Source organism: Hyaena hyaena, unplaced genomic scaffold (assembly GCF_003009895.1).
Source record: "Hyaena hyaena isolate Hyena2069 unplaced genomic scaffold, ASM300989v1 scaffold_750, whole genome shotgun sequence".
Lineage (NCBI taxonomy): Eukaryota > Metazoa > Chordata > Mammalia > Carnivora > Hyaenidae > Hyaena > Hyaena hyaena.
The window spans coordinates 427,969-453,211 of NW_024081385.1; the positions used below are offsets into that span (position 1 = coordinate 427,969).

Here is a 25,243-nt window from a genome sequence, read left to right on the forward strand (position 1 = left end):
AGCTGTCAGCACAGAACCCAACATGAGGCTCAAACTCATGAACCACAAGATCATTACCTGAGTCAAAGCAGGCACTTAACCAACTTAGCCACCCAGGGGCCCCTTAAACAGTTCTTAAACTATGCACCTGACTTCCTTTACCTTTTTACAGTTCATGTTCTTTTGTGTTGTATTTCCATGTGTTAGAAACACTTTCTCCAGTTAATACAGTGGATCTCAAGTATCTTCCTTGGACTCCAGTGCTCTGTTCAGAGAATGTGAGCAGGATGAATTATATCTTTGCAGCTATTCAGAGGATAGCAAAGCCTGGACTCCAGATAGTGCTCACCCTGGAAAACCAGATGGATAAACAGTGGTTATTTTGATACTTCAGAAAGCAGGAGTCATCTTGTAATAAACAAGTGCAGCTTCATAATTCATGGTCTTAACCATCTCTTCTCAATTCATTTCTCCAAATGAAATTCCTGTTTACAAGCTTTCTCATATAGAGGCACCTGGGTGGCTCAGTCAGTTAAGCGTCCGACTTTGGCTCAAGTCATGATCTCACGGTTTGTGGGTTCGAGCCCTGCATTGGGCTCTGTCCTGGCAGCTGTCTCAGAGCCTGGAGCCTGCTTCAGATTCTGTGTGTCTCTTTCTCTCTGACCTTCCCCTGTTCACGCTTTCTCTCTCTCTCTCTCTCTCTCTCTCTCTCTCTCTTTCTCTCTCTCTCTCAGAAATAAATAAAACATTAAAAAAATTTTTTTAAATAAATAAAAGCTTTCTCATAGATATATGAACCCTGTCTGGTGCTCAGCTCATGAACCACGAGATCATGACCTGAGCTGAAATCAAGAGTTGGACACTTAACCCACTGAGCCACTCAGGTGCTCCAAAAAGCTTTTTTTTTTCTTTTTTTCTTTTAAGGAAAGAGTTTATACAAATACAAATATTTCATGTATTTGCATGTCTGTTTTAGTGTAAACAGATTTTATTATGTTATTACTTATGTTTTGTGTAATAATACATAATGGAGATGTTTCCAATTCAATTCAGAAAGACCTGATTCTCTGTTTTAACAACTTCATAGTATGCCACAATGTGCACATTATCTTAATTCATTTACCCAGTCCTATCTTGATGGACACTTTTGTTGTTTCCAATTATTTTTTTATTGTAAACAGTGGTGTAGTAAACATTCTTGCTCATACTCTTGGCAGATGCAGTGATACCCATTGGGTAAATCCCTAGCAGTGGAATGTTAACCATCAACACGGTGCATGCATTTAAAATTTTGGTGAATGATCTCCAATTGCCCACTAGGGAAATTGTTCCAATTTACATTTCCTTGAACAGTAACTTCCTCCCACATAACTTTACCAGCACTGGGCAGTGTCAACATTTTTAAGTTTAAAAAAATGGTACTTTATTATTATTGTGACTGACATTTCTTTAAGTTTGAATAAAACTTAGAATTTTCTATATTTGGCTACTTGAATTCCTTTTTTTTATAATTTGCTTTTTCTTATTTGTGGTCCATTGTATATATATTGCATGTGCTGTCATATATGTTAGAGACAATTTTTTTTTCTTGGTTAACTTTTGATTTTTATTTGTGAATATTTTTACCTTGTAGAAATTTTTTACCAATTTATGTATGTTTTTTGGGCTTGTCTTGCCTATAAAGGCCAGACCTACTTTATCCATACATTCCCCCAGCCCTTTTTAAATTTAATTTTATTCTTATTAAATCTTTGATCTGTCTGGAATTTTTTTCCACATAGTAATGGACTCATCATCTTTTTCTGAACACTCCCTGTTTATTCTGTTGATATTAAATTTTGATATAGAATACAGAATTCTCATATTTGCCTGAGTCAATTTTTGGACTTTCTTTTTTGTTTCATTGATTTTACTATTTCTTTTCTGGTATCAAACTGTTTTACTTACTCTATTACTATAATATTTTTAATACTTGGTTGAGAATAGGCAATCTGATTATGCTTCAATTTTAGATTTTTTCCTGAATAAATATACAGGTTTACTTTCCAGTGTGAACTTGAGTATAACCTCCAAGAAATCATGTTTGTGTTTTAGTTATTGCCTTGATTAAATTAGTGAGAATTGGCATTTTTACCAAGTCAAGCTTTCCCGTCTCAAAAACAAAGCTTGTCATTTTATTTCTTGAATATATTAATATAAATATAATTATAAGTATAATGTCCTTTAATTCTGAGGTTAAATTGTACTTAGTTGTGGTGTATTATTTTAATGCATTTATTAACCTGGTCTAAAGTTCTTTACCATTTGGATTGATATGCATAAGAGAGATTTCTCTGTTATATTGTTTTCTGCTCCTTTATCAGTTTTTAGTATCAGTGCTATTTCACTGCTTCTGTAAAATTAATTTTGAGGCTTTACTTTTATTTCTGTGCTCCAGGGCCCTCTTAATAGTATTAGAATTAATTTGTCTTTAAAAGTTAGAACAACTGTATGTTAGGTTGTTAGCTTTTAAATTTTCTTCCATTACTTTTATTATTATACAACTTTCTATTACGTCTAGGATAAATGTTACAACATTTTTTTCCTGTAAAACCACCCATCTCAAACAGTTATTTGAATAGAATGTGTTGAATTTTACAAAATACCCTTTTCTGATTATTTTAAGCTGTGATATATTTCTGAACGGTTCATTTTTTTTACATTACTAATTTTGTGTCTTTGTGCTTGTTGTTGCACTTGTGTACAACTATCTCTTTTTACTTAAAGACTAGACAGTATTTTAAGCCTATGGGCATATGGTGTCTGTCACAGTTAATCAACTATAACTCAAAAACAGCCATAGACAATATGTAAACAAATTAATATGGCTGTGTTCCAATAAAACTTTATTTACAAAACAGTTGGCATTTCAAGTATGATATTTTCTGAGAGTATGATTTACTCTCTCCTGTAAGTTTGATGTGTGGTGTTTTCATTAGTTTTTAGACTTAAGCAATTTTAGTTTTCATTTTTCCTTTGTGGTTTAAGAAAGGCTAGGTAAGAAAGCTATACATATAAGGTGACATGAGTGTGTTAGAGTTATTAATTATTTTATTCAGATGTTTTATACCTAGCTCAAGGTATACCTTGACATCTTAGTGTACCTACCAAGATGTAGGTGTACCTACCATCACATCTCATCTGGAATGTTGTACTAGAATAATAAACCTAAATGGTCTCCACTATCTCTCTCCTTCAAAACCTTGAGTTGCTTTCTACATTATTCAGAATAAAAGCCAAAATCTTTATAATGGATGTCCTCAAACTCATGTCCCAAATTGAATCTTGGTTCCCACCTTCCAAGTGCCTAGCCTAAGGTACAAGCATTGGCCCTCCTCATCCTATTTTCCCTGTCATATAAACAGTGTACCAAGCATGGATAAACTAGAATCAATCCTAACTCTTTCCTTCTCATCACACCTCCCTTCCCAGGCAGTCACCCAGTCTTCCTTACTGCATTGCCTACTTTCACTTCAACTTTATATGGTGTCTCTATTTCCTACCTCCATCTTCTTACCAGGATTTTTGGTAGCCCCAGAGCTGCTCATCCAACCTCTGGTTTCACACAGGAAGTTACCTCTCTAAACAACAAATCTGATTTTGCTTAAGAATTCTATTTGGGCCTTTTCCACCTGTGGTTGGAACCATTTAAAGCCTTATCCTAATCCTTCTTTCCAGCATCATTTTCTTGCATTCACCCAATGCCTCCTGAAAATGTGCTTCGGACACACTGTATTCTTTGCTAGATACAGCCTTTATGCTTGTTTATCCTGCTACCTACTACCCCCCCCCCACTTAGTATATCACTTGTCTTCAAGACCCACATTTCACATTTTCTGTGAAGATTTCCTTGATGAGAGTTGCAGATCATTGATTCATTCATTCTAGAAATGAGCAGTTAGTACTAGCTTTGCAGAAAATACTCTGCCAGGTGCTAGCAAGACAAACAAAAAAGTCCATAATGCCATTCTTCCCCTTATTTCAGCTTTGTCCATATACCTCTATTAGAAATATGTGGGGCACCAACTGATGGGCTCAGTTGGGTAAGCATCCAACTTCATCTCAGGTCATGATATCATGGTTTTGAGCCCCACATCACGCTCTGTGCTGACAGTTCAGAGCCTAAAGCCTGCTTTGGATTCTGTGCCTTTCTCTCTGCCCCTCCCTCTCACATGTGCATGCACATGCGCTATCCCTCCATTCCCCCCCTCTCAAAAATAAAAATAAATAAACATTAAAAAAGTAAAATAATAAAATAAAAAGAAATGTATATTTTATAGAAATCACTTGTGTGTAGGTCTTCCTATTCTGTAGGTTATTCACAGCTCAGATTTTATCTTAAATTTCTTTGTATTTCTATGATTCATTCTTAGGAGTATAAACAATTCAGTACAGTAATGAATATGAAGTTGTATAGCACTAAATAGAATCATATGGTCAAATTATACAACTGTATTGTACATAGATGGGTAAAAATTATCACTCTAGGGAGTGCCTGGTTGGCTCAGTCAGTTAAGTGTACGACTCTTGATTTGGGCTCAGGTCATGATCTCAGGGTTTATGAGATCAAGCCCTGCATCGGGCTCTAGGCTGACAGTGTGGAGCTTGCATGGGATTCTCTCATTCTCCCTCTCTCTGCTCCTCCACTGCACACACTCTTCCTCCCCTCTCAAAACAAGTAAATAAACTTAAATCGCTCTAGGTATCTTCCTATAAGGAACTATGGTCCTTAAACTTTTGTGTGTATCAGAATAACTTGAAGAGATGGTAAGAAATGTATATCTAAGAATATGAAAGATTTTTCATTTTATTAGTCATTAGGAAAATGCAGATTAAAGCCACAATGGCATACCACTACACACCTCTTAGGATGACTAAAATAAAAAAACAGTGACAGTCTCAAGTGTGGGCAAACATGGGAGGCAATTGGAATTATATTGGTGGTGAAAATACATATAATACAGCTACTCTGAAAATGGTTTGTCAGTTTTTGTTAAACTGCCAAAGGTAAACATACATTTACTATGTGACCCAGCAAGCACACTCCTGGTATCTATTTTAGAGAAATTAAAATATATTCTCTCTCTCTCTCTCTCCCTATGTGTGTGTGTGTGTGTGTGTGTGTGAGAAAGAGAGAGAGAGAGAGAAAGAGAGAAAGAGAGAGACTTCATGAAGATTCATAGAGGCTTTACTCATAGTTGCCCAAAGTGGAAACAATTCACATCCTTCAGTGGATGATTGGATTAAGAAACTAATATATCCATCCATGCTATGGAATTCTGCTTAGCAAGAAAAAGAAGTGAACTATGAATACAACTTGGATAAATCTCAAAGGCATCAATTTCTTGAAGTCACAAAACTATAAGTTTGGAAAACAGATCATTAGTTGCCAGAGGTTATAAGTGGAGAGGGTTTAACTATAAAGAAATAACAAGGGAATTTTTTAGGGTGAAAGAACTGTTTTATATCCTGGTCATCATGGTCATTACACAAATTGAACATATTAAAATTCATAAACTGTACACCAAAAGTGGAAAATAAAAAAAAAATTTTCTGTATGATTTTTAAAATAAAAATTTTTAAATGCACATCTCTTTGCTTTATTCCCTATGATTCTAGTTTGTTTGTACTATGAGCTAGGCCAGACCACAAGTGGCAAATTTAGCTTCAAAGACAATTAAGAATAAGCAAACCAGACTTATTTTAGGATTGTTGTCATTTCAATTAAAAAGCAATGCATAAGATATTAGCAAGAATAGAGACAAAAGAGAAATAATCCCCGGGGCCTCTGTGTTCCTCACTGAGACCAGAGGAATTACCCAGATGGTGGCCTTGAAGCTGCTTGAACTCAGTTGGTCATAATGGGGTCTGCTATGTGAGTACTCTGCTACATAATGGGAATGTTCTTCTCCACAGTTCAGTACTTCCTGCATGGAGCTTCTTATTGTGTCATAGTTCCACAAACCAAGTCCTTACTTCATATGGAGTTTGACTAAGGAATCTGCATTTATCACAAGCACATCAGGACATTCCACTGCAGGGGTCCACAAATAGCAGATTCACCTGAAACAAACAGCTATCAAAGCAGTGTAATTGGTATAGAGTATCTCCTCCAAGAAATTTTTTTTTTTCATTCTGTTAGCTCTGAGTGTCTACTCATGAATAGTAGATAAGAAATATTTTAGATGAAATGTGCCTCCTCTCCCCATCCTTGGCCCATAAAGGAACTTTGTTATATCCTCTCATGAACGGTACAACAGACCTTATCCCAAGTCATCTCATATTCATAAAAGCTGCTTTAAGAAGATAGATCTTAACTCTAGTCTGAAAAGATGAAAAAGTTTAAAAAGATGAAAGTTTAGGCAATATGATCCAAATATAATTAATTATAAGGTCATTGCATAATATGATATCTAACAGGCTGACCATACTGCACAAAAATAAAAGAGGAATATGCTCCCCATGAAACTTGAAGAAGAAAGTCTTTTAGGCTATCTTGGTATTTTGTTCAGGATACTAAAAGGTCTAATGTGTGTAAGTTGTTATTTACTTGGATGGCCACTAGATGGGGTGGTTTGTTAATGTATTTCTGTTTTATTTTTACAGCAGATTCCATGGAGTGTTGTTTTCTTAGGTCATTTCCTTAGTTAATTATTAACTTAGAACTTTAAAATTTTGAGGCACCTGGGTGGATCAGTCGGTTAAGTGAGTGACTCTTGGTTTCAACTTAGGTCATGATCTTACAGTTCATGAGGTCGAAGCCCACCTCAGGCTCTGTGCTTAGAGCACTGGAACCTGCTTGGGATTCTCTCTCACTTTCTCTGCCCCTCCCCCACTTGCATGCTCAAGTGCATTCTCTCTCTACCCTCCTCAAAATAAATAAATAAACTTTTTTTAAAAAGGTTAAAATTTTAAGCGACTTTAGAAATAATCAATGTGACAAAGTCTGTACTAGAATCGCAGACCATTGAAATCCCACCCCGTTGGTGTAATGCCCCTTGCATAAAAACCATGGAAAGCATCTCTTTTCAAAAGAAGTTCTCGAAATGTTGATAATGAAATTTTTTAGAGCAATAGCAAGCAAACACAGGACATGATGCCCCAAAAGGAGCTTTGACTGCATAAGTACTTATTTTATGTTAATCTACAGTCTTTAATTTTATAGAGAGATCTTCCCCATTGTATTGTGTGAGTCTTAGTGAGTGACCTTTTTAAAGATACTCTGCTGTAGCAGTTATGTAGATTACTGATAAATGGATCAAATCCCACATCTGAGCTCAAGACCAGGTCAGAAATCACCAAGAACACACCGCTAGGTGAACACAGTTGAGTTTATTGGGCCATTGCAATGAGAAACAGTGCGTGCGCTAGGGAATCATGCATGAGCAGAAAGAAGAGGGAAATGTCTTCTAGGAAGTAGATCATATACAGAAAATATAAAGACCCTGGTGAAGTACATGTAGATTTGTCAAAAAAGGGACTCAGAGAAAAAGTCAACCCTAGTAGCTTGCATTGGTAAATGTGGTTAGGGAATGAGAATAATTTCCATAGAAACTTTTGTTTTTGTAATTGAACAAATAGTTTTTTTATTTTATTTTTTTTTCTGAGAGAGAAAGAAAGTACAAGCAGGGAAGGTGGGCAGAGAGAATGGGAGAGAGAGGATCCAAAGTAGACTTCTTACTGTCACTGCAGACCCCGATGTGGGGCTTGAACTCACAAACCGTGAGATCATGACCTCAGCCAAAGTTGGACACTTAACTGACTGAGTCACCCAGGCACCCCAAATAAATATTTATTTAAAGCTGCTATGGGTCAAGCATAATTTGCACCCTTTGAACCATAATGTTGGACCAAAATAGATATAATTCCTGGCCTTGCGGCATTTACATTTCACTGGGGGGTTCAGACAAGTGTCATGAACACAGCATGTTAAGTGTTCTATTACAGGAAATACAAGGAGCTATAGCAAGTTAGTTACTGGGCCTCCCTCTGTAGCATTTGATACTATTGACCAGGCCCTGGATCTTTTTTATTTCACCTGGGTGTTCTGTTTTTCTATTTCTTTTCTTTTTTCTTTTTTATTTAAATCCACGTTAGTTAACATATAGTGTATGGTTTCAGGAGTAGAATTTAGTGATTCATCATTTACATAGAACACCCAGTGTATGTTATATGGAAACCAACTTGACAATAAACTGTATTTAAAAAAATATCGCTTCTCAGCCTTCTAGCTAAGATCAAGTGTGAAATTATACATGTAGCCAAATTTACTTATGCCACTTTTGCCATGTACAATAATGACAATACAGAGAAGGAGATATTGAATGAAAATTAATATTTTCAAATATTTTGGGGATCTTATGTTTATGCTTAGATTTACCACAAATAGTGGTCTCTAAACCATAATGTTAAAATAATTATAAAATTATATGAGTACTTGCTAAGTAAAAGTACAACTCTTGATGTGTGGTTCCAAAAAAAAAAACCAAAAACACCCAGTGTAGAGTCCTTCATTGTAAGGGCTATGGCCTTTGCCCTGAATGAATTGGAGAGCAATTTAGATTCTATGCTTGTTTTTTTTTTTTTTTTTTTTTTTTTTTTTTTAAGTAGGGTATTTTTGAAAGGATAGGAAACACATAATGATTGGTTGCAAGCCTGGCTGAAAGAGATACTTTTAACTTTTGGATTTTGTGTCATGTTGGGAATTACCTATGTTTTAAGATAGGTAAAATACAATTTTTAACAACTTTATACAAAACAATATATACTTAGAAGACCTCAAATCAAGAATAATTGTATGCTTTCTTTGATGAAGTCATTGAACAAAAATGCTAAATAACAATTACTTGTAAATGCTAAGTAATACTCTTTTTATGTCTTGATATCTACTCTAGGTGCAGAAGTCAAGAAACAAACAAGTACGAGAATTATTTCCAGATGGTTTTAGTATTCATCATGCAGGAATGCTTCGGCAGGACAGAAACTTGGTTGAAAACTTGTTTTCTAATGGGCATATCAAAGTTCTAGTCTGTACAGCAACGTTAGCCTGGGGTGTCAATCTTCCTGCTCATGCTGTTATTATTAAGGTAATAGCTTACCTTATGTGGATTTGTGTGTGTTTTAAACCTGTGGATTGATTTATTTAGAAAAATACTGTGATTTGGCTGTTTCATTGACTTTTACTGCTATTCATGTAAGGTCAGAATTATTTGCTCCAGAAAAATCCAGTTTATATTGTGAAAATTTAACTCTGTCACGGATGATGAAAGGATTAGTTAAAGTACACTTTTAAATCTTACCATATTTGCCTAATTTCAATATTCAGCTCATCAGGATTATATTTGTGTGTGTTTATGTAAATTTTTATTAACTTTTCCTCATCTAGGGAACACAAATATATGCTGCAAAAAGAGGCTCCTTTGTTGACCTTGGAATTTTAGATGTCATGCAGATATTTGGTCGGGCTGGAAGACCACAATTTGACAGATTTGGAGAAGGAATCATCATAACAACACATGACAAACTCAGCCATTACCTCACTTTGCTAACTCAACAAAACCCAATTGAGAGTCAGTTTCTGGAAAGCCTTGCAGATAATCTAAATGCAGAGGTAAGATCTAGTAAATAAAAGATTTGAGTAGAATCACCAGCTGAAAGAATGGCCAAGTAAATATCAGGTGGAATTGGTTGCAGTTCTGTAGTATTTAGTAATACAGTTTATGCTGTTATACAGTCATGGCACAAAAGATGGAATGGACTGAATGGCAATATTGGTTAATTAAGAACAGTATAGGATGTAAATGATAACTGATAACTTATTGCTAAAAGAGTGTATTTTTAAACTGTGAGGTTTTGTTACAGGCCAGAAATCTAACCAAAGCTTTACAAACTAAAGAAACAGAAATAGCAGTAACAACCGCTGTATTTGGACTGCACTTTTATAAAGTTTTCATGAGCTCTTTTATGTTAGATCATTGATTAACCTTGTCATACAGAATATAATTGCTTAAATTGAGCTACAGTATTATAATTTCATGTATGTTTGTGCATTTTGTGCTAAGATTTAAATAGCACACTCTGGAGGTCCAGGTAACATATTAACTGCTAAAGAAGATAAATATTCTTAATTTAACAGTCTGTGTGTTAGACATTCAAATAAACTTTCACTCTTTTCATGACATTTTTAATTATTGCCCTGGCATTTCACATTTTTCTGTTTCTATATCCTTCTTTATCTTTAAAATTTATTCAAACAATTTTTTAAAGTAGATAGGTATAAGTGTTAAATAGATGAATAAATGAAACGTTAATAGATGAATAAATGAAATATTTGCAATCAAATATTTTGTACAAGTGCTATATCAGGTACTTCTTAAATAGCTTATAAACATTTCACTTACATTCTGTTCTACAATTCTTTTTTGAGGATCAAAAGCACATCCACTATGCAGTCTCCTCTGTTAAGGTACATGTATCCAAAAGGGGGGAAAAGATCCAAAAACACAGTGTAATAATGTTGGAAAGTGATATTTTCTATAGAAGGATTCAGCAAAGAGAGAAAACACTTTTGGTCTTGGGCTATTAAGAAAAGCTTTCTTTATGAAGATGGCAAAACTGAATTTGAGATCAGAAGGTTAGATAAGGTTTGGAAGGTCTGGTTTGAAGTTAGAAAAAGTCCTAAAACATGCTGGTCTCTAGTAGCATAATTACAGGAAAATAAAATAGATTAGGAAATAAATTTTGACTCTAAAGGCAATGTTATTATAGCTCAGCTTCAGTCCCCATTTCTTTTTATGATTCCATGGTTTAAGTAATTAGGTCTTTGGTGTTGGGTCAACAGCATCTCTGAAAGAATAGTCTACTATACGATGATAGTAATAGTGGGAGTGACCTGAGGATATTCTAAATGCCTTGCAAGGTAGATACAGTTGCCTCAGAAAGATATGTAACTAACCCAAAGCTACTAAATTTTGGAACTTGCATTCAAACTCAGGTATATTTAACTACAAATCTAGTTTTTTCATGGATAGTCTAGATTTTTGTTGCCTTAAACAGAATGTAGTCAGTTAAAGGTGAATACATTTCTCTACATTTATACCTACCATTTGCATTCTTCTAAGACCAGGACTAATTTTCCAAAATGATAGTCATAATTTCTCTGACTTAAAAAGAAAGGATCTTTTTTATGCAATTTATCCAGAAAAGTATATCAAGGACTATCTTCATAAACATAATTACTCTCCTTTTTATAAATGGTAAACTCAAGGTGGTAATGTTATTGTGCAGAAGACACAGGATAAGTAAAATACTGCTATGTGCTCCAGGAATTCTTTTTTACAGACTCTAAAATACTATCAATGAAATATTTGGTCAAGGCCTGAAAGTTTTAGAAAATAAATTGTAGTCCATGAATTTACCTCATATTCATTAAGTACTTATTAGGTAAGTCATTTTCCAAAATATCAACTAACTATAACCATAATTCCATCAAAGGCATTCAAATAATGAAATATATACCTAGAAATTTTTTGCTAAGTACAACCATTGCTAAAACTTTTTTCTTATATTTTAGTTGACTTGAATAGCTCCCAATTAAAGTAAATTTTCTTTTGAGGAAACAAACTCCCTTATAGTTGATTATGAAATTAAATTTGGTAATCTGTGGAAATCAAGTGTGAAGTTAGTTTATAAAATGAATGTGTACTGTGTTCTTAAGATAATGGATTTTTAAGTCTTTAGACTCCCCAAATCTTTGTGAGACTATTCATACTCATTGGCATTGATCAACATAAAGGTCATATTAGATTAGGAATATTGCCTCTAGTAATATCTTTTATAGCATGAATAACTATTCTGACCATTTGTTTAGAAGAACTGAAGGAAGTGTTAAGTAATTTTAATGTATTTTATGAAATAACTTTGCTGATTAATACCTGTTACTTAATACAGGTGACTCTCTAATGCTAGTGCCAAAAGGTCACAAGTCCCACCCCCTTTTTTTTTTGTTTATTTATTTATTTTGAAAGAGAGAGAGCTTGCACATACATGCAACTGAGGGAGGGGCAGAGGGAGAGAAAGAGAGAATCCCAAGAAGGCTCTGCTCTGTAAGCACAGAGCCCAACTCAGGACTCAAACTCACAAACCGTGACCTGAGCCAAAATCAAGAGTCAGACGCTTAACTGACTGAGCAACCCAGGAACCCCAAAATTCACTTAACTTTTGCACTGAAGGAGACACTGAAGCATGTTTGAAGCTTATTAAAATGTATTCAGCCAACATTACTGCATACCTGCTCTGTTTTGGGCCCCTGTAGTACACACTTTAAAATATGTTAATATTTCTGTAAACCTACATATACTCTATATGGAATTTTTCTTTTCTTTTTTTTTAAGTTTATTCATTTATTTTTGAGAGAGAGAGAGAGCACAAGCTGGGGAGGAGCAGAGAGAAAGGCAGAGACACAGAATCCAAAGCAGGCTCTAGGCTCTGAGCTCTCAATACAGAGCCTGACTCCCAAACCACGAGATTGTGACCTGAGCTGAAGTTGGACGCTTAACTGACTGTTCCACCCAGGTGCCCCTATATATAGGTTTTCTTGTCTCTGCAGGACATAGTATAAACACCTTGCTGTTACATTTAAAACTTCTGTAGTCTAACCAACCTACCACTGCTGATTCTGGTTATTCTCCAACACATGTCTTCTGCCCAAGACATACTCTCAGTCTATTCACTTCACTTATAAAGTCCCAATTTTCCCATTTATAAAATAGGAACAATCTCACTGGATTGTGAAAATTTAAGAAGTGTCTGTGCTAAGCTGGTATTTAGTAAACCATTTGTATCACTTACCATTATCTGATAGTCCCTTGATACTCAGCCCTATTTATACTTACTGTCAGCTTTCAAATCCTAGCCAAATAAATACATAAATGGTAGTATGTTTTTTCATATATTTACTAAAGGACATAGACGCATGCAGGCACACACACAGAATCATGCATACACATATATACTGATGATTATACTTACTTATTTTGTTTTTATATGATTTCAACCAGTTTAAGAAAACACACAAGCAATTAAGATAATCTTAAAGGCTAAATTTTAAGTAAGTGAATTAGGTACAAAGTGATACTTTGAGTCTTACTTCTAAATTACCAAATTGGGGGTAGATTTATTTATTTATTTATTTATTTATTTATTTATTTATTTATTTATTTTTGGTCTTAACAGAACATAGAACTCTATTACGTTGTATAGTTAATGACACTTTTATAAGTTTTACATATTAGGCATTTTTAATTAAAATCATTTTTGAATAAGTATTAGGTACCAGGCATTATGGGTGATGATTTTATGTACATCGTCTTAATTAGTTACCTGTGTCTCACTTACATGACTAGGGAACTTATTGAGACCAGAGATCATGCTCCATTTATTACTATACCTTTGCACTTTACATAATACAGACTTGTTACCGACTTACTGTATGATTATTGAGATGAATGGATATGTTGCAAAGAGATTTGAAAAATACTTTTATCATAAAGGCTCCTGTGCTGAGTAGCCACTAGGTGACAGCAGATATTTACAAATAAGCTTTTGTCTTTGTCACTAGGTGGCGTTCAAAGATTAATAGAGAAATATGATGTGCCATCATGAATTTACATCAGTTTTTCAGGATACTCTCTTTCTTTTGGTGAACATTTAGATGACTTGAATGATTTAATGCAATTTGATAACTTCTTCCTCCTTTCCTTTAATCTTATCATTAGTAGCAACAGATACTTACTAATGTTAATTTACTGAGTCTGATTTTGAAAATGATGGCATTATTTTATCCTTATCCTTTAAAATATTCTATCTTAGGAGTTGTGTTATATTATTTTAAAATGTGTATAGGTCATAAAGGAATCCACACAGTTTTGACCATCAAATAATAGAGTCACAAGTGGAGGACACTATCAGATTTTTAACTATATAATTAAATTAGTTTCCTTTACCTCAGCAGGCTAGAAAATGTTTTAACTGTCTCTCTCTCTCTTTTTTGTAAGCGATTGAGAGCTAGAGAGAGAGAGAGAGAGAGCGCACACACACATGACCACAGGAGAGGCAGAGGGAGAAGGAGGGAAAGAATCTTAAGCTGGCTCCATGCCCATCACAGAGCCCAAAGAGAGAATCACTCTCACTACTGTGAGTTCATGACCTGAACCAAAATCCAGAGTCAGGCACTTAACCAACTGAGCCACCCAGGTACCCGCAACTGTCTCATTTAAATTAGGGAGTGTGGCACAATTCCTTTATTAGTTATATTTTAGTCTTGCTACTCTTCATTTTTTAGAATCTTATAGTTCACTTTCTAGGAAATGTATATATTTACCTATATTGTGGATGACTTAGGCATTTGTAAATACATTAAATTTATGTAGTTAGGCAGATATAATTGACATATTAAGTTTAAGGTTTACAATGCAATGGTTTGATATATGTATAATTGTGAGGTATTTGCCACAATAAAGTTAGTAAACATATTCTTCGCATAACCGTCATTTTGTTGTTGTTATCATGAGAACACTAAAGTGCTACTTTCATATCAACTTTCAAGTACACAATATAGTATTACTAACTATAGCTACCATGCTGTACATTAAATGACTGGAACTTATTCATCTTACAATTGAAAGTTTATGCCTTTTGACCAACATCTCCCCATTTCCCCCACCCCTCAACTCCTGGGAACCGCTGTTCTGCTCCTTGTTCCTATGAGTTTGGTGTTTCTAGAGTCCACATCTAAGTGAAACCCTACAGTATTTATCTTACTTCGTCTGACTTGTTTCAAGTTAGTGTAAATTAAAAGTAAATAGAATCTGCCTTATTATTTTTATGTTGCTCTTAATTTCAGTAACTAATAGTACGGTGTAATAGTATAGTGATGTTTATATATTACTAGATCTCATCTTTAACTAAAGATAGCTAAGCATCCACATTTATTTCACAAAATTAGTTATACAGAATTAAAAATTATAGGAATAAAACAAACATAAAAGTTTTATTTTCTCTAATATTCAGTACTAAAATGAGAGAATTTTTTTTCCTTTTCTTTTTTTTTCCTCCAAATACATAATAATTTAGGTAAGAAGCATCTCTCCTCCTTTTATTGAGGTATTAAAATTTTAATTTTTTTGTTAAAAAGGGTGTCTTTTTCCATTGGATACTCTTTCCTGCTTTGTCAGAAATTAGTTGGCCATACATTTGGGGGTCCAATTCTGGATTCTCTATTCCATTGGTCTGTGTGTCTGTTTTTGTGCACTGGGTGTTGTACGGAAACCAATTTGACAATAAATTATATTTAAAAAAATTTAATTTTTTCAGCTATAGATTCAGGAAGAATTACACAAGTATGAAGTTCCACAGCTTGCATGAATTTTTAAATTAAGGAACACTAAGTAAATGATTATCTGTAAATCTAGTGGCTAAGGAAATGTATTTTTAAGAAAACTTTTCATTCCAGTTTTGTTTTAATACCATTTTCTAATAATTCTTTTCTCTTTATTATACAGGTCTTATATTGTGTTTTTAAAGTAATAACATTTCAATGCTATATATATATAGAAATAATCACATTTAGGGAAAATAATCAAATGCCATAATATTGAGTAAACCTAGTTTTGGAAGCTAGCATTTCTAATGTACTGTTCTCAATTAAATGAGGCAGGACTGATTTTTAATTAATTGGAGAGGTGTCATGTCCAGTAATTTTACTTACCTTCTTTTAAATACAGTGTAATGATGTATTTTAACTTAACCTTTGACAAAATAACCTTTGATGTAATGTTTATATCCAACTTTAATGCATTAGTTTAATTTTTGTTATACTTTTGATTTGCAGATTGCTCTGGGAACAGTTACTAATGTGGAAGAAGCAGTGAAGTGGATAAGTTACACTTACCTTTATGTACGGATGAGAGCAAATCCATTAGTTTATGGCATCAGTCACAAGGCTTATCAGGTAGAAAACTCATTTATAAAAACAAATCAAACCTTCTTTTTGGTTTTTTAATCTTTTTATGATATGAGGATAAATATTTGCTACTTCTGACTCATCTGAATAGAGTTAAGTACATAGAAGAAAAACAAAGAGCTTTCATCTTTATTAGAAAATATGAAAGAAAATTAAATTTGCCCTTTATAATTATTTCACTTTAAATCTTTTCCCACTGATACTAAAAAGTTAGTCTTTATATATTATCAATTTATTATTCAGGTACATTTCCACTTGATATTAATATTTTACTGTTTTTCTGTTTTTTGGGTTTTTTTAACTATAATAGGGCCACCTGGGTGGCTCAGTTGGTTGAGCATCCGACTTCGGCTTGGGTTTTGATCTCACGGTCTGTGGGTTCGAGCCCCGCATTGGGCTCTGTGCTGACAGCTAGGAGCCTGGACCCTACTTCTGATTCTGTGTCTCCCACTTTCTCTGCCCCTCCCCCACTTACACTCTGTGTCTCTCACTCTCAAAAATGAATAAATGTTAAAAAAATTTATATAAAAATAAATAAAAATTTTAAAAAACATAATAAATGAAAGTATTAGAGTAAACCAGACATGAGAATTATAGATCACTTTTAATAACATACTTATATTTTATGAAGTATGTTCCTCTTATCAAGTTTCTTGTAAGCCTTTATTCCTAAATTGAAAGTTAGCATTAATGAGTTATTAGCTGTTTGGTGGCTTGAATCAGTTCCACTGAACACAGTGATAGAACCATATTTATGTTGTAGCAGCTCTTCCTATGAACTTTACAGTTAGTTGTGTGGTCCACGTGGCTTACAGATTCTGTGCTAACTTGTCTTAGAACTCTGTTTTATATACTGTAAATGGTTCCTACTTACAGATAAAATCAGTTGTCTAATGAAAACATTATGTCACCATCATCATATGGATATTCACTAGAGTTAAGTCAAAAGTAGCAAAGTCTAACTGAACTTGAGTTTTCCACCATTTACTGTTAATTTAGCTTTTGTATATATTATATTGTATTATTAAAACAGTTGCCAGTCGTTTGTCATTTTTCCTTTTCCTGTGCTGTAGATTTGACCATGAGAAAATTAAAACTTAAAGTCTTAGGAGAAAAAAAGGAAAAAGATCTTGCTACGAATAGTGGCTTGTGAAAATAGTCAATGCACTATGAAAATATTCTGAAAGGGTAGAGACGGATAAAACACAATACATATTTTCATGGGCTAAGACATTGCAAATCTTGGGGCAAAATAAACACATCAATTGATTTTTTTTAAGTACTAGATTAACATCAGAAGTCATTTTTGTATGATTTTCTAGTATAAAGTGATTTTTTTTTCCTTCTCAGGTGCTTAGTTTTCTATCTTAACAGCTCAGAGGATTTTAATTTTCTTTTTACTTACATGTTTGTTTTATTACTCAATAAGAATTTGTAGCCACAAACTCATGTGAACTAATACAAATCATGTTGTCCAACATGTTTTTTAATGGTTTAGTAACAGGTGATGAATAAAATGGTTTTATAAGATGAACCTGATACATACAGTATATCATTTATAGCAAATTTTAAGACCTTCATATTTGTTAATGGCCTTTGATCCCATCTTCCATACATTTGACTTTCCTTTGCCCCATTTTTCTTATTTTTAAATTTGTTAGCTGTATTTGTTATATGAACAAACTGCAATCAAACTCTAGGTTAGAATGAATAGTAGGAATAGGAGAAATCAATTGGTTTCTAAAGAATTTTTATACACCCCTACGTTCCCTTTAAAGATCATATTTATTGCTCCCGACCAGAGCATAATCTTCAGGACTTGCTGTGTATGCCTGTATGTATGTGTATATATATATCCACATACTTATACAAGCACATACACACACATCACAATTTTTAAGAATTTTTGTTAATATCTTGTGCTAAATGTCCTTTCTGCTTAGAAAGAGGCTATAAAATAATTTCAAAAGTATTCAAAAATTTCTTGTCAACTTCATCTTCCTCTGTGTTTTTATTATTATAGGCAAATGGGTTTTTCCATCAGCAGTTATGAAAACTGCTAGAATACTAAGGTCATACTCTTGAAAGGATAATTTTGCATTTATCTGTTTATATCTTTACTTTAGCAGAGGAAATCATCCTCACTATAACTTCTCCAAAAACTGATGAATTTGGAATATAGTTTGATATTTTTAAATCTGTAGTTATTTTAGTGTAGGAGGGAGAAGACAGATTGTTTTTCTTATATCTGATTTCTGTTCTTAAGACCATGTCAGAATTTTAGTGAATTTAACTATGATACGCCTTGGTAATGGTCGGTTTTTGTTGAATCTACTGGGTAGTTCTCTGTGCTTCTTGTATTTTTAATGTCTCTGTCCTTCCCCAGATTAGGAAAGGTTTCCACTATAATTTGCTCACACAAAGCTTCTGCCCTTTTTCTCTCTTCATCTTCTAAGCCTTCTATAATTCGGATGTTATTCCTTTTTAATAAGTCATGGGAGTTCTCTAAGTCTTGTATCATGTTCTTTTGCCTTTGTTTCCTTCTTTTTGTCTGCTCCATTATTCTCCATAATTTTGTCTTCTATATAGCTGATTTACTGCTCTGCTTTGTCCATCCTTGCTGTTGTGACATCCATTTGGGATTGCATCTCGATGAATTTTAGATTCTGAAATATTCCTATCCATCTAAAGATAATATAAAGATTGATCACGTTTTTCATCTTAATGAATTTTAAGGCATACTTTATTTAATGGATTAAAATAATTTCTAGTTATGTACTAAATTTATAAAAATGTAGTTCTTTAAAAAGTAATAAAAATGTTTATTCTAACTAAGGCATCAACAAAAATTTTTAATTTTCATAAAGATATATGTTTGCAAATGATGACTCTGTAAAGAAATATCCAAGTATTTATGTATTTTTTTTTCCTACAGATTGACCCAACATTAGCAAAGCATCGAGAACAGTTAGTTATTGAAGTTGGACGAAAACTAGACAAAGCTCGGATGATTCGTTTTGAGGAGCGAACTGGATATTTTTCCTCAACTGATTTGGGTAGAACTGCCAGCCACTACTATATTAAATACAACACCATTGAGGTATTATACTGAGTGGAACAAATACAATAATATGTTTATTCTTAGATGTAAATAACTTTCTGGACTTCAAAATACAGCATTAATACAAAATAATTAAAGTGACTAATGGAACAAAATGCACTTAACTTATATGAATTCAATAACATATGCTCAATAAATACAAGAGGAAAATAAGGCTTTAAATAATAAGGACCCTCTTGCTATCTGTTCAGTGAGTATATCCTAACTAGTAGACACACCCAAGCCTAAAACATTGAGCATGTGGGAGAGACCTATGGAATGAATGTCTGAATGAGTTTAGTCAGGAAGTGATGGCTTAATGATATCAATGAATAAAAAGTTGAAAAATTACTTGCAGGTTGTTGAGAAACACTGGCTAAAGAAGAGTTAGAAAAACTAATGGAATTGTCAGTTCAACCAAGCTATACAATTTGTGCAATTTAAGAGGTTTCATGGATAATTTAGACTGCACAATGTATCCTTGTTTATTTCCTTTTAACATAATTTTGTGTAAGATAGGATACCACTATAATATTTACATTTTAAGGAATATATGCATGTTTTTATGTGTGTTTATAGGCATATATATGCACCTACATATGTTATTACATGAGAAAATGTAACAGTGATTACCTGTGAGGAAAGTCTTAAATTCAAAGACCAAGATGGATTAAAGCACATTTTTACTCTCCTTTTTATAGAGAAAGAGTCTGAATTATTTTCTTATATTCATTTTTTGGTACCTAATTTTATTTTTAAATGGAAAAGTAATACAAATCACTAGTGAAATTTCCTCAGAAATATGAAAATGTAGGCCTATATAAAATCTAAGTTTTGTACTTTTTTAACATGTACTTAATACACATAACCAGTTTCCAGAAACACCTTTGTGTGCATACTAGCTTTACTTTATCTTTCCCCAATTAAATCTTGCATTTGTATAGCACCTTAGGTTTCTTCTTGCAGCATGTATCATCTCACAACTGTGATCTGATCTTGCTCAACCTAAAACATTATTCCTAGCTCTCTACTGCTTCCATCACCTGTTCACTTGCACTCCTTTTGTCCACTAAGTAACGTTTCTCATTTGCTCTCAAACTACCTCTTATGATTCTTCATAGGTCTTTCAAGAACTATAGCTTTTCTCCAACTTTATCTGTAGTCTGTACGGTCTTATTAACTGATTTTTTTTTCTTCCCAGTATTCCGAATTTCTACATTCCCTCACTAGTAATACTGTGATACCCTTACCAGAATTTTCAGGTTACATAATTTTAGTTATGCCTCTTTGAATTCTATAGGATATATGATCAGCTTAAGGTTGATGAATAGTGCAGATTTCCATATGTCAATGCTGAAAATGAGCCAAGACTGGACTGTTATGCTGAACATTTTTTTAGACATCTGATGTAGGTTCTAATAACCAACTTTATTGATCATTTTGCTTCTAAAAGCATTCTCCAGCTAATTATATTTTAGGAAATTTTTTAGCCATTGATAAATTGGATGAAGTTTAAAGCAATGCTCAGGAATAGTATGCCACAGACACAATTCTGAATTGTCTAGGACTCAAATATTCTTTAAGAATGTTTTAATTTATAGTCACTTTTTAATTGAAAATGTTTTGCTGGATCTTATATTCTAATCAAATATAAAATTTACCTTGGTAGACCTTCAATGAACTCTTTGATGCTCACAAAACAGAAAGTGATATTTTTGCTATAGTCTCCAAAGCTGAAGAATTTGATCAAATCAAGGTAAGAAGATTACTTGAAGCTTAAATCAACCCATATAGCATATATACATTCATCTGTTTATAAAAGCTTATAATTAATTGTTATTCCTGATACAGTATAAGCTGTATGGCACTTAGCACTTGGAGTACCAGCAATGTTCTTCCATTTATCAACATTGTCTACTATCCTAGATTATGATATTATGTCATCCCTGACATTATTCTTTGCTCTCTACTGCAAATCAAATATAATTTAAGTAGGTTTTGCAGTAATGAAACTAGCAGAGAATATAGTATGTAGATTTTGGTTTATTTGCAATATAAGGTTCACTGAAGAAAATATAAAGGACGTGCATGATTCAAACTTAGATATAAGTATTTCTGTACCTGTATTATAATTTAATCTTATTAACAGTGGAAACCTTAATACTGTGAATCATAGTACTTCACAGCTTTAAGCTATGACTGTGTTATACCGTGTAAAAATATATGACTGTAATGAATGCATTTGAAGATAATTCAAGTTTGCCCTAATCCATTTGGGCAGAGGTTTTACTCTGGTCAAATAAAATATGAAATCTCATCAACTGAAGGATGGTGAGGTCAGAAGATTTAATTTTTGTGGCATATCAAATTTTTATATGTCAATGGCAACTTTAATATTGGTGATGAATAATAAAATGTAATTGTATCAGCCTCAAGATAGTTTCTTATTGTATTTTACTAACTATGAGAAAACTACCTTTATATTAGTATACAAAAGAAAATGTTGAGTTGCATCAAATGGATACTTTAAAAAACATGTAATTTGGGGCGCCTGGGTGGCTTAGTCGGTTAAGCGTCCGACTTTCGCTTAGGTCATGATCTCACGGTTCGTGGGTTCAAGCCCCGCGTCGGGCTCTGTGCTGACTGACAGCTCAGAGCCTGGAGCCTGTTTCGGAGTCTGTGACTCCTTCTCTCTCTGGCCCTCTCCTGCTCACGCTGTCTCTCTCTCTCTCTCTCTCTCTCTCTCCTAGAAATAAATAAAACATTTAAAAAAAATTTTTTTAAATAATAAAAAACATGTAATGTGGTTTAGTTTCAATATGAAAAATTTCAATAATTCAGCCAAATAATCTTAAAGAACATTGATTCTTCCAGGTCAGAGAAGAGGAAATAGAGGAACTAGATGCCTTGTTAAACAATTTCTGTGAACTCTCAGCTCCCGGAGGTGTAGAGAACAGTTATGGGAAAATAAACATTTTACTTCAAACTTATATCAGCCGAGGAGAGATGGACAGTTTCTCCCTTATATCAGATTCTGCATATGTTGCACAGGTAAGAATATCACTCCTTTCCTGTTTTCTTTTCCTAGGTTACTTCTAGAGGCTCAAGAAATTAATTCATGGTATACTATGAATGTATTGCATTATGACATGGTAGCAATTACCATTTTATTGCAGAACTGGTTCTATTAAATTTGCACATCTTTTATGCCATCTATGCTATTAGATCAGAAATGGAAGTGGGGTTCATTGGTTTGTTTGGCTCTTTTTGATGTTGCTGTTGTTTTCATTGTAGAGTTTTAAAATATCAACATTTGTTTTTTTCTGCTTTACATGATAAATTTTGTTTCTTTTACTTACAAAGACAGTAATACAAAAATATTTAAAGCAAAGTAAAAGATTGGGGAATCTTTGTAGCTTACCCCAAATGTTAGAAATATAAACATTTTTTTACCATTAAATAAGACTTAATAGCCATACTTCATACCACACATTGACTATGATAAGTCTCTGATTAAAAAAAAAAGTAATCTTTCTTCCATTTTGGTGATACTTAAAAATTGAGAACTGAATGAAAATTATTCCCTAAATTACAGCTTATTAAATATAATGTTATTAAAAATACTGTAGTATAAAATGTTATAGTACTTATATTTAAGACTTCATGTGAAGTAAAATAGGTTATTTTTTGCAGTATTTACCTTTCAAACGAGATTTCCCTTCTAGACGTGTTTTTTTTAAAAAAATACTCTTTACTTACCAAGAATACCTTTTTCTTTTAATTTTTAAGTTGTTTGTTTATTTTTGAGAGAGAAAGAGATTGGGGGAGAGAAAGTGAAATAGGCCAGGGGCAGAGAGGAGACAGAGAATCCCTAGCAGACTCTGCCTGGTCAGTGCAGAGCCTGATGTGAGGCTCAAACTCACGAACTGTGAGATCATGACCCCCAAAACCAAGAGTCAGATGCTTAACTGACTGAGCCACCCAGGCACCTAAAGAATAACTTTTCAAAAGATAGACAAACCAAGAAACAAACCAGCCAACAAACAGACTCTTAATTATAGAGAACAAATGGATGTTTACCAGAAGGTAAGTAGGTGAGGGGAATAGTGAAATAGGGGATGGGAATTAAGGAGAACCCTTGTCATTATGAGCATCAGTATGATGTTGAATCACTATATTGTACACCTTAAAGTAATGTAACACTGTATGTTAACTATACTGTAATTAAAATAAGATTAAAATTTAAAAAGAATAAGATTTTCATCATTTTGTATTGAGTAATGCCCCCTCTAAGTTAAGGAAAGATAAAAACTTAATCTTATTTTAAATATAGAAATGATTCTGCATGTATCTTATGTTGGTAATTTTATTCAAAATATTTATGTAGAAAAAGTGTGTTTGTGTTAAATAAATTAGTATTAACAGCCACAAATACTCAGGAGTGCTTTAAGATAACTATAAAAATGAAATATTTGCAAACATGAACCAAAATATTGGCAAACAATATGAATGAATTCAGTAATTTAATCAATATAGCCAAGGAACCAGGTGATTTCATATACTCTGTAAAGCATATGTGGATGTGGTGAAAACTTCATTTTCTTTTTGCATTTTGGAACATATGTGTTTCCTGCCCTAAAAATGTATATATATATATTCTCAAAACTCTGTTACTTCTATAGGAACCATTGTTTCTAATTCTTTTGTTTTCTCTGTTTTTCTGAAAAATAATATAATACTGTCATTTTACATTTTCTAATGATTATATATTGAAACAGTTAATGACTTAACTAAAAGCTAAAGCTTTTCTGGGTTCCAGATGAGTAATCTGGCCCATTTCTGCTTGATTCAAGATTATGAAGACTGACGCATGAATTCCTTTACAATGTAAAATTTATGGCTTCTTCATGATTAGCACCCATAAACTCAGTCTCAGAAAATTAAGGTTATATCTCAAAGCATCCTGGTTTTTCTTAAAGAGCCATTGTGGGTTTTTAATTCTTAAATGTATGGGATAAAGTACTTTTGAGTTTATAATTTAAGTTTAAGCCACCAACAGTTCCACAAACACCCTCTCAGCTCTGTAAAATAGTAATAATCCCTTCTGTATTTCTAAAATTTGATTATCTCAGGCCCCAAGATAAATCCTTAGCTCAAATATTCTACCATTTTATAAAGAATCCTATATTTAGCTTCTCTAAACTGCACATTTTAGAGACTTTAATCATTATTCCCACTCAATTTATATCATTCCAGATTAAAACGTCTTCTTTTTAATTTTTTAATAAATTTTTTTACATTTATTTATTTTTGAGAGACAGAGTGAGACAAAGCATGAGTGGAGGAGAAGCAGAGAGAGGAGAACAGAATCTGAAGCAGGCTCCAGGCTCTGAGCAAATGTTCAGCACAGAGCCTGATGCAAGGCTCGAACACACGAACAGTGAGATCATGACCTGAGCCAAAGTTGGACGCTTAACCAACTGAGCCACCCAGGCGCCCCAAAACATCTTCTTATATCTCACATGGGATTTCTCCTTCCATTTCTTTTAGCTTTTAGGGAACAACTGTAGGTTCTGACATGGAAAAATAGCATACTTTCAAATACAGTTGGGAAAATTATCCTAGCACCTTCTTACAGGAACAAGTAGGAATGATGCAAGAAGATCTATTTGGTAGATATAATAATCAAAATGTTTATTTTACTTATCATTCTCTGGGCCTAATAAAATCCATCCTGTAATTTTTTTTTTTTTTTTTACAAATAGTTTATTGTCAAATTAGTTTCCACATAACACTAAGTGCTCATCCCCATAAGTGTCCTCCTCTATGCCCATCCCCCCTCCCCCCCACATCCATCAGTCCTCAGTTTTTGTCAGCATTCAAGAGTCTCTCATGGTTTGCCTCTCTCCCTTTCCCCCACCATCCATTCTGTAATTTTTAATGGGTATCCAATCTGTCCCTATAATACCATTTTTGTTCTTAAATTTCTGATACTGATAAAAAGTAGTTGAATTTGTCAAGAAACAAATGCATGTTTTATATAAAATGTCAGATCAAAATCCTTAACTCTTATGATCAATTTTTACCTCATAATTTTGATTTTG

The 25,243-nt window shown here is 33.3% G+C and overlaps 1 protein-coding gene across 1 annotated transcript in view; it reads left to right on the forward strand.

The window, feature by feature from the left end:
• The window catches only part of ASCC3 (activating signal cointegrator 1 complex subunit 3), a 332,522-nt gene that overhangs the window by 187,886 nt on the left and 119,393 nt on the right, over nucleotides 1-25,243 (forward strand). Inside the window, exons 15-20 of the mRNA XM_039218367.1 lie at nucleotides 8,913-9,104; nucleotides 9,404-9,628; nucleotides 15,908-16,027; nucleotides 18,975-19,139; nucleotides 20,809-20,895; nucleotides 22,014-22,190. Of these exons, the coding sequence (XP_039074298.1) occupies nucleotides 8,913-9,104; nucleotides 9,404-9,628; nucleotides 15,908-16,027; nucleotides 18,975-19,139; nucleotides 20,809-20,895; nucleotides 22,014-22,190 (966 nt within the window). The remainder of the gene's footprint in view (nucleotides 1-8,912; nucleotides 9,105-9,403; nucleotides 9,629-15,907; nucleotides 16,028-18,974; nucleotides 19,140-20,808; nucleotides 20,896-22,013; nucleotides 22,191-25,243) is intronic.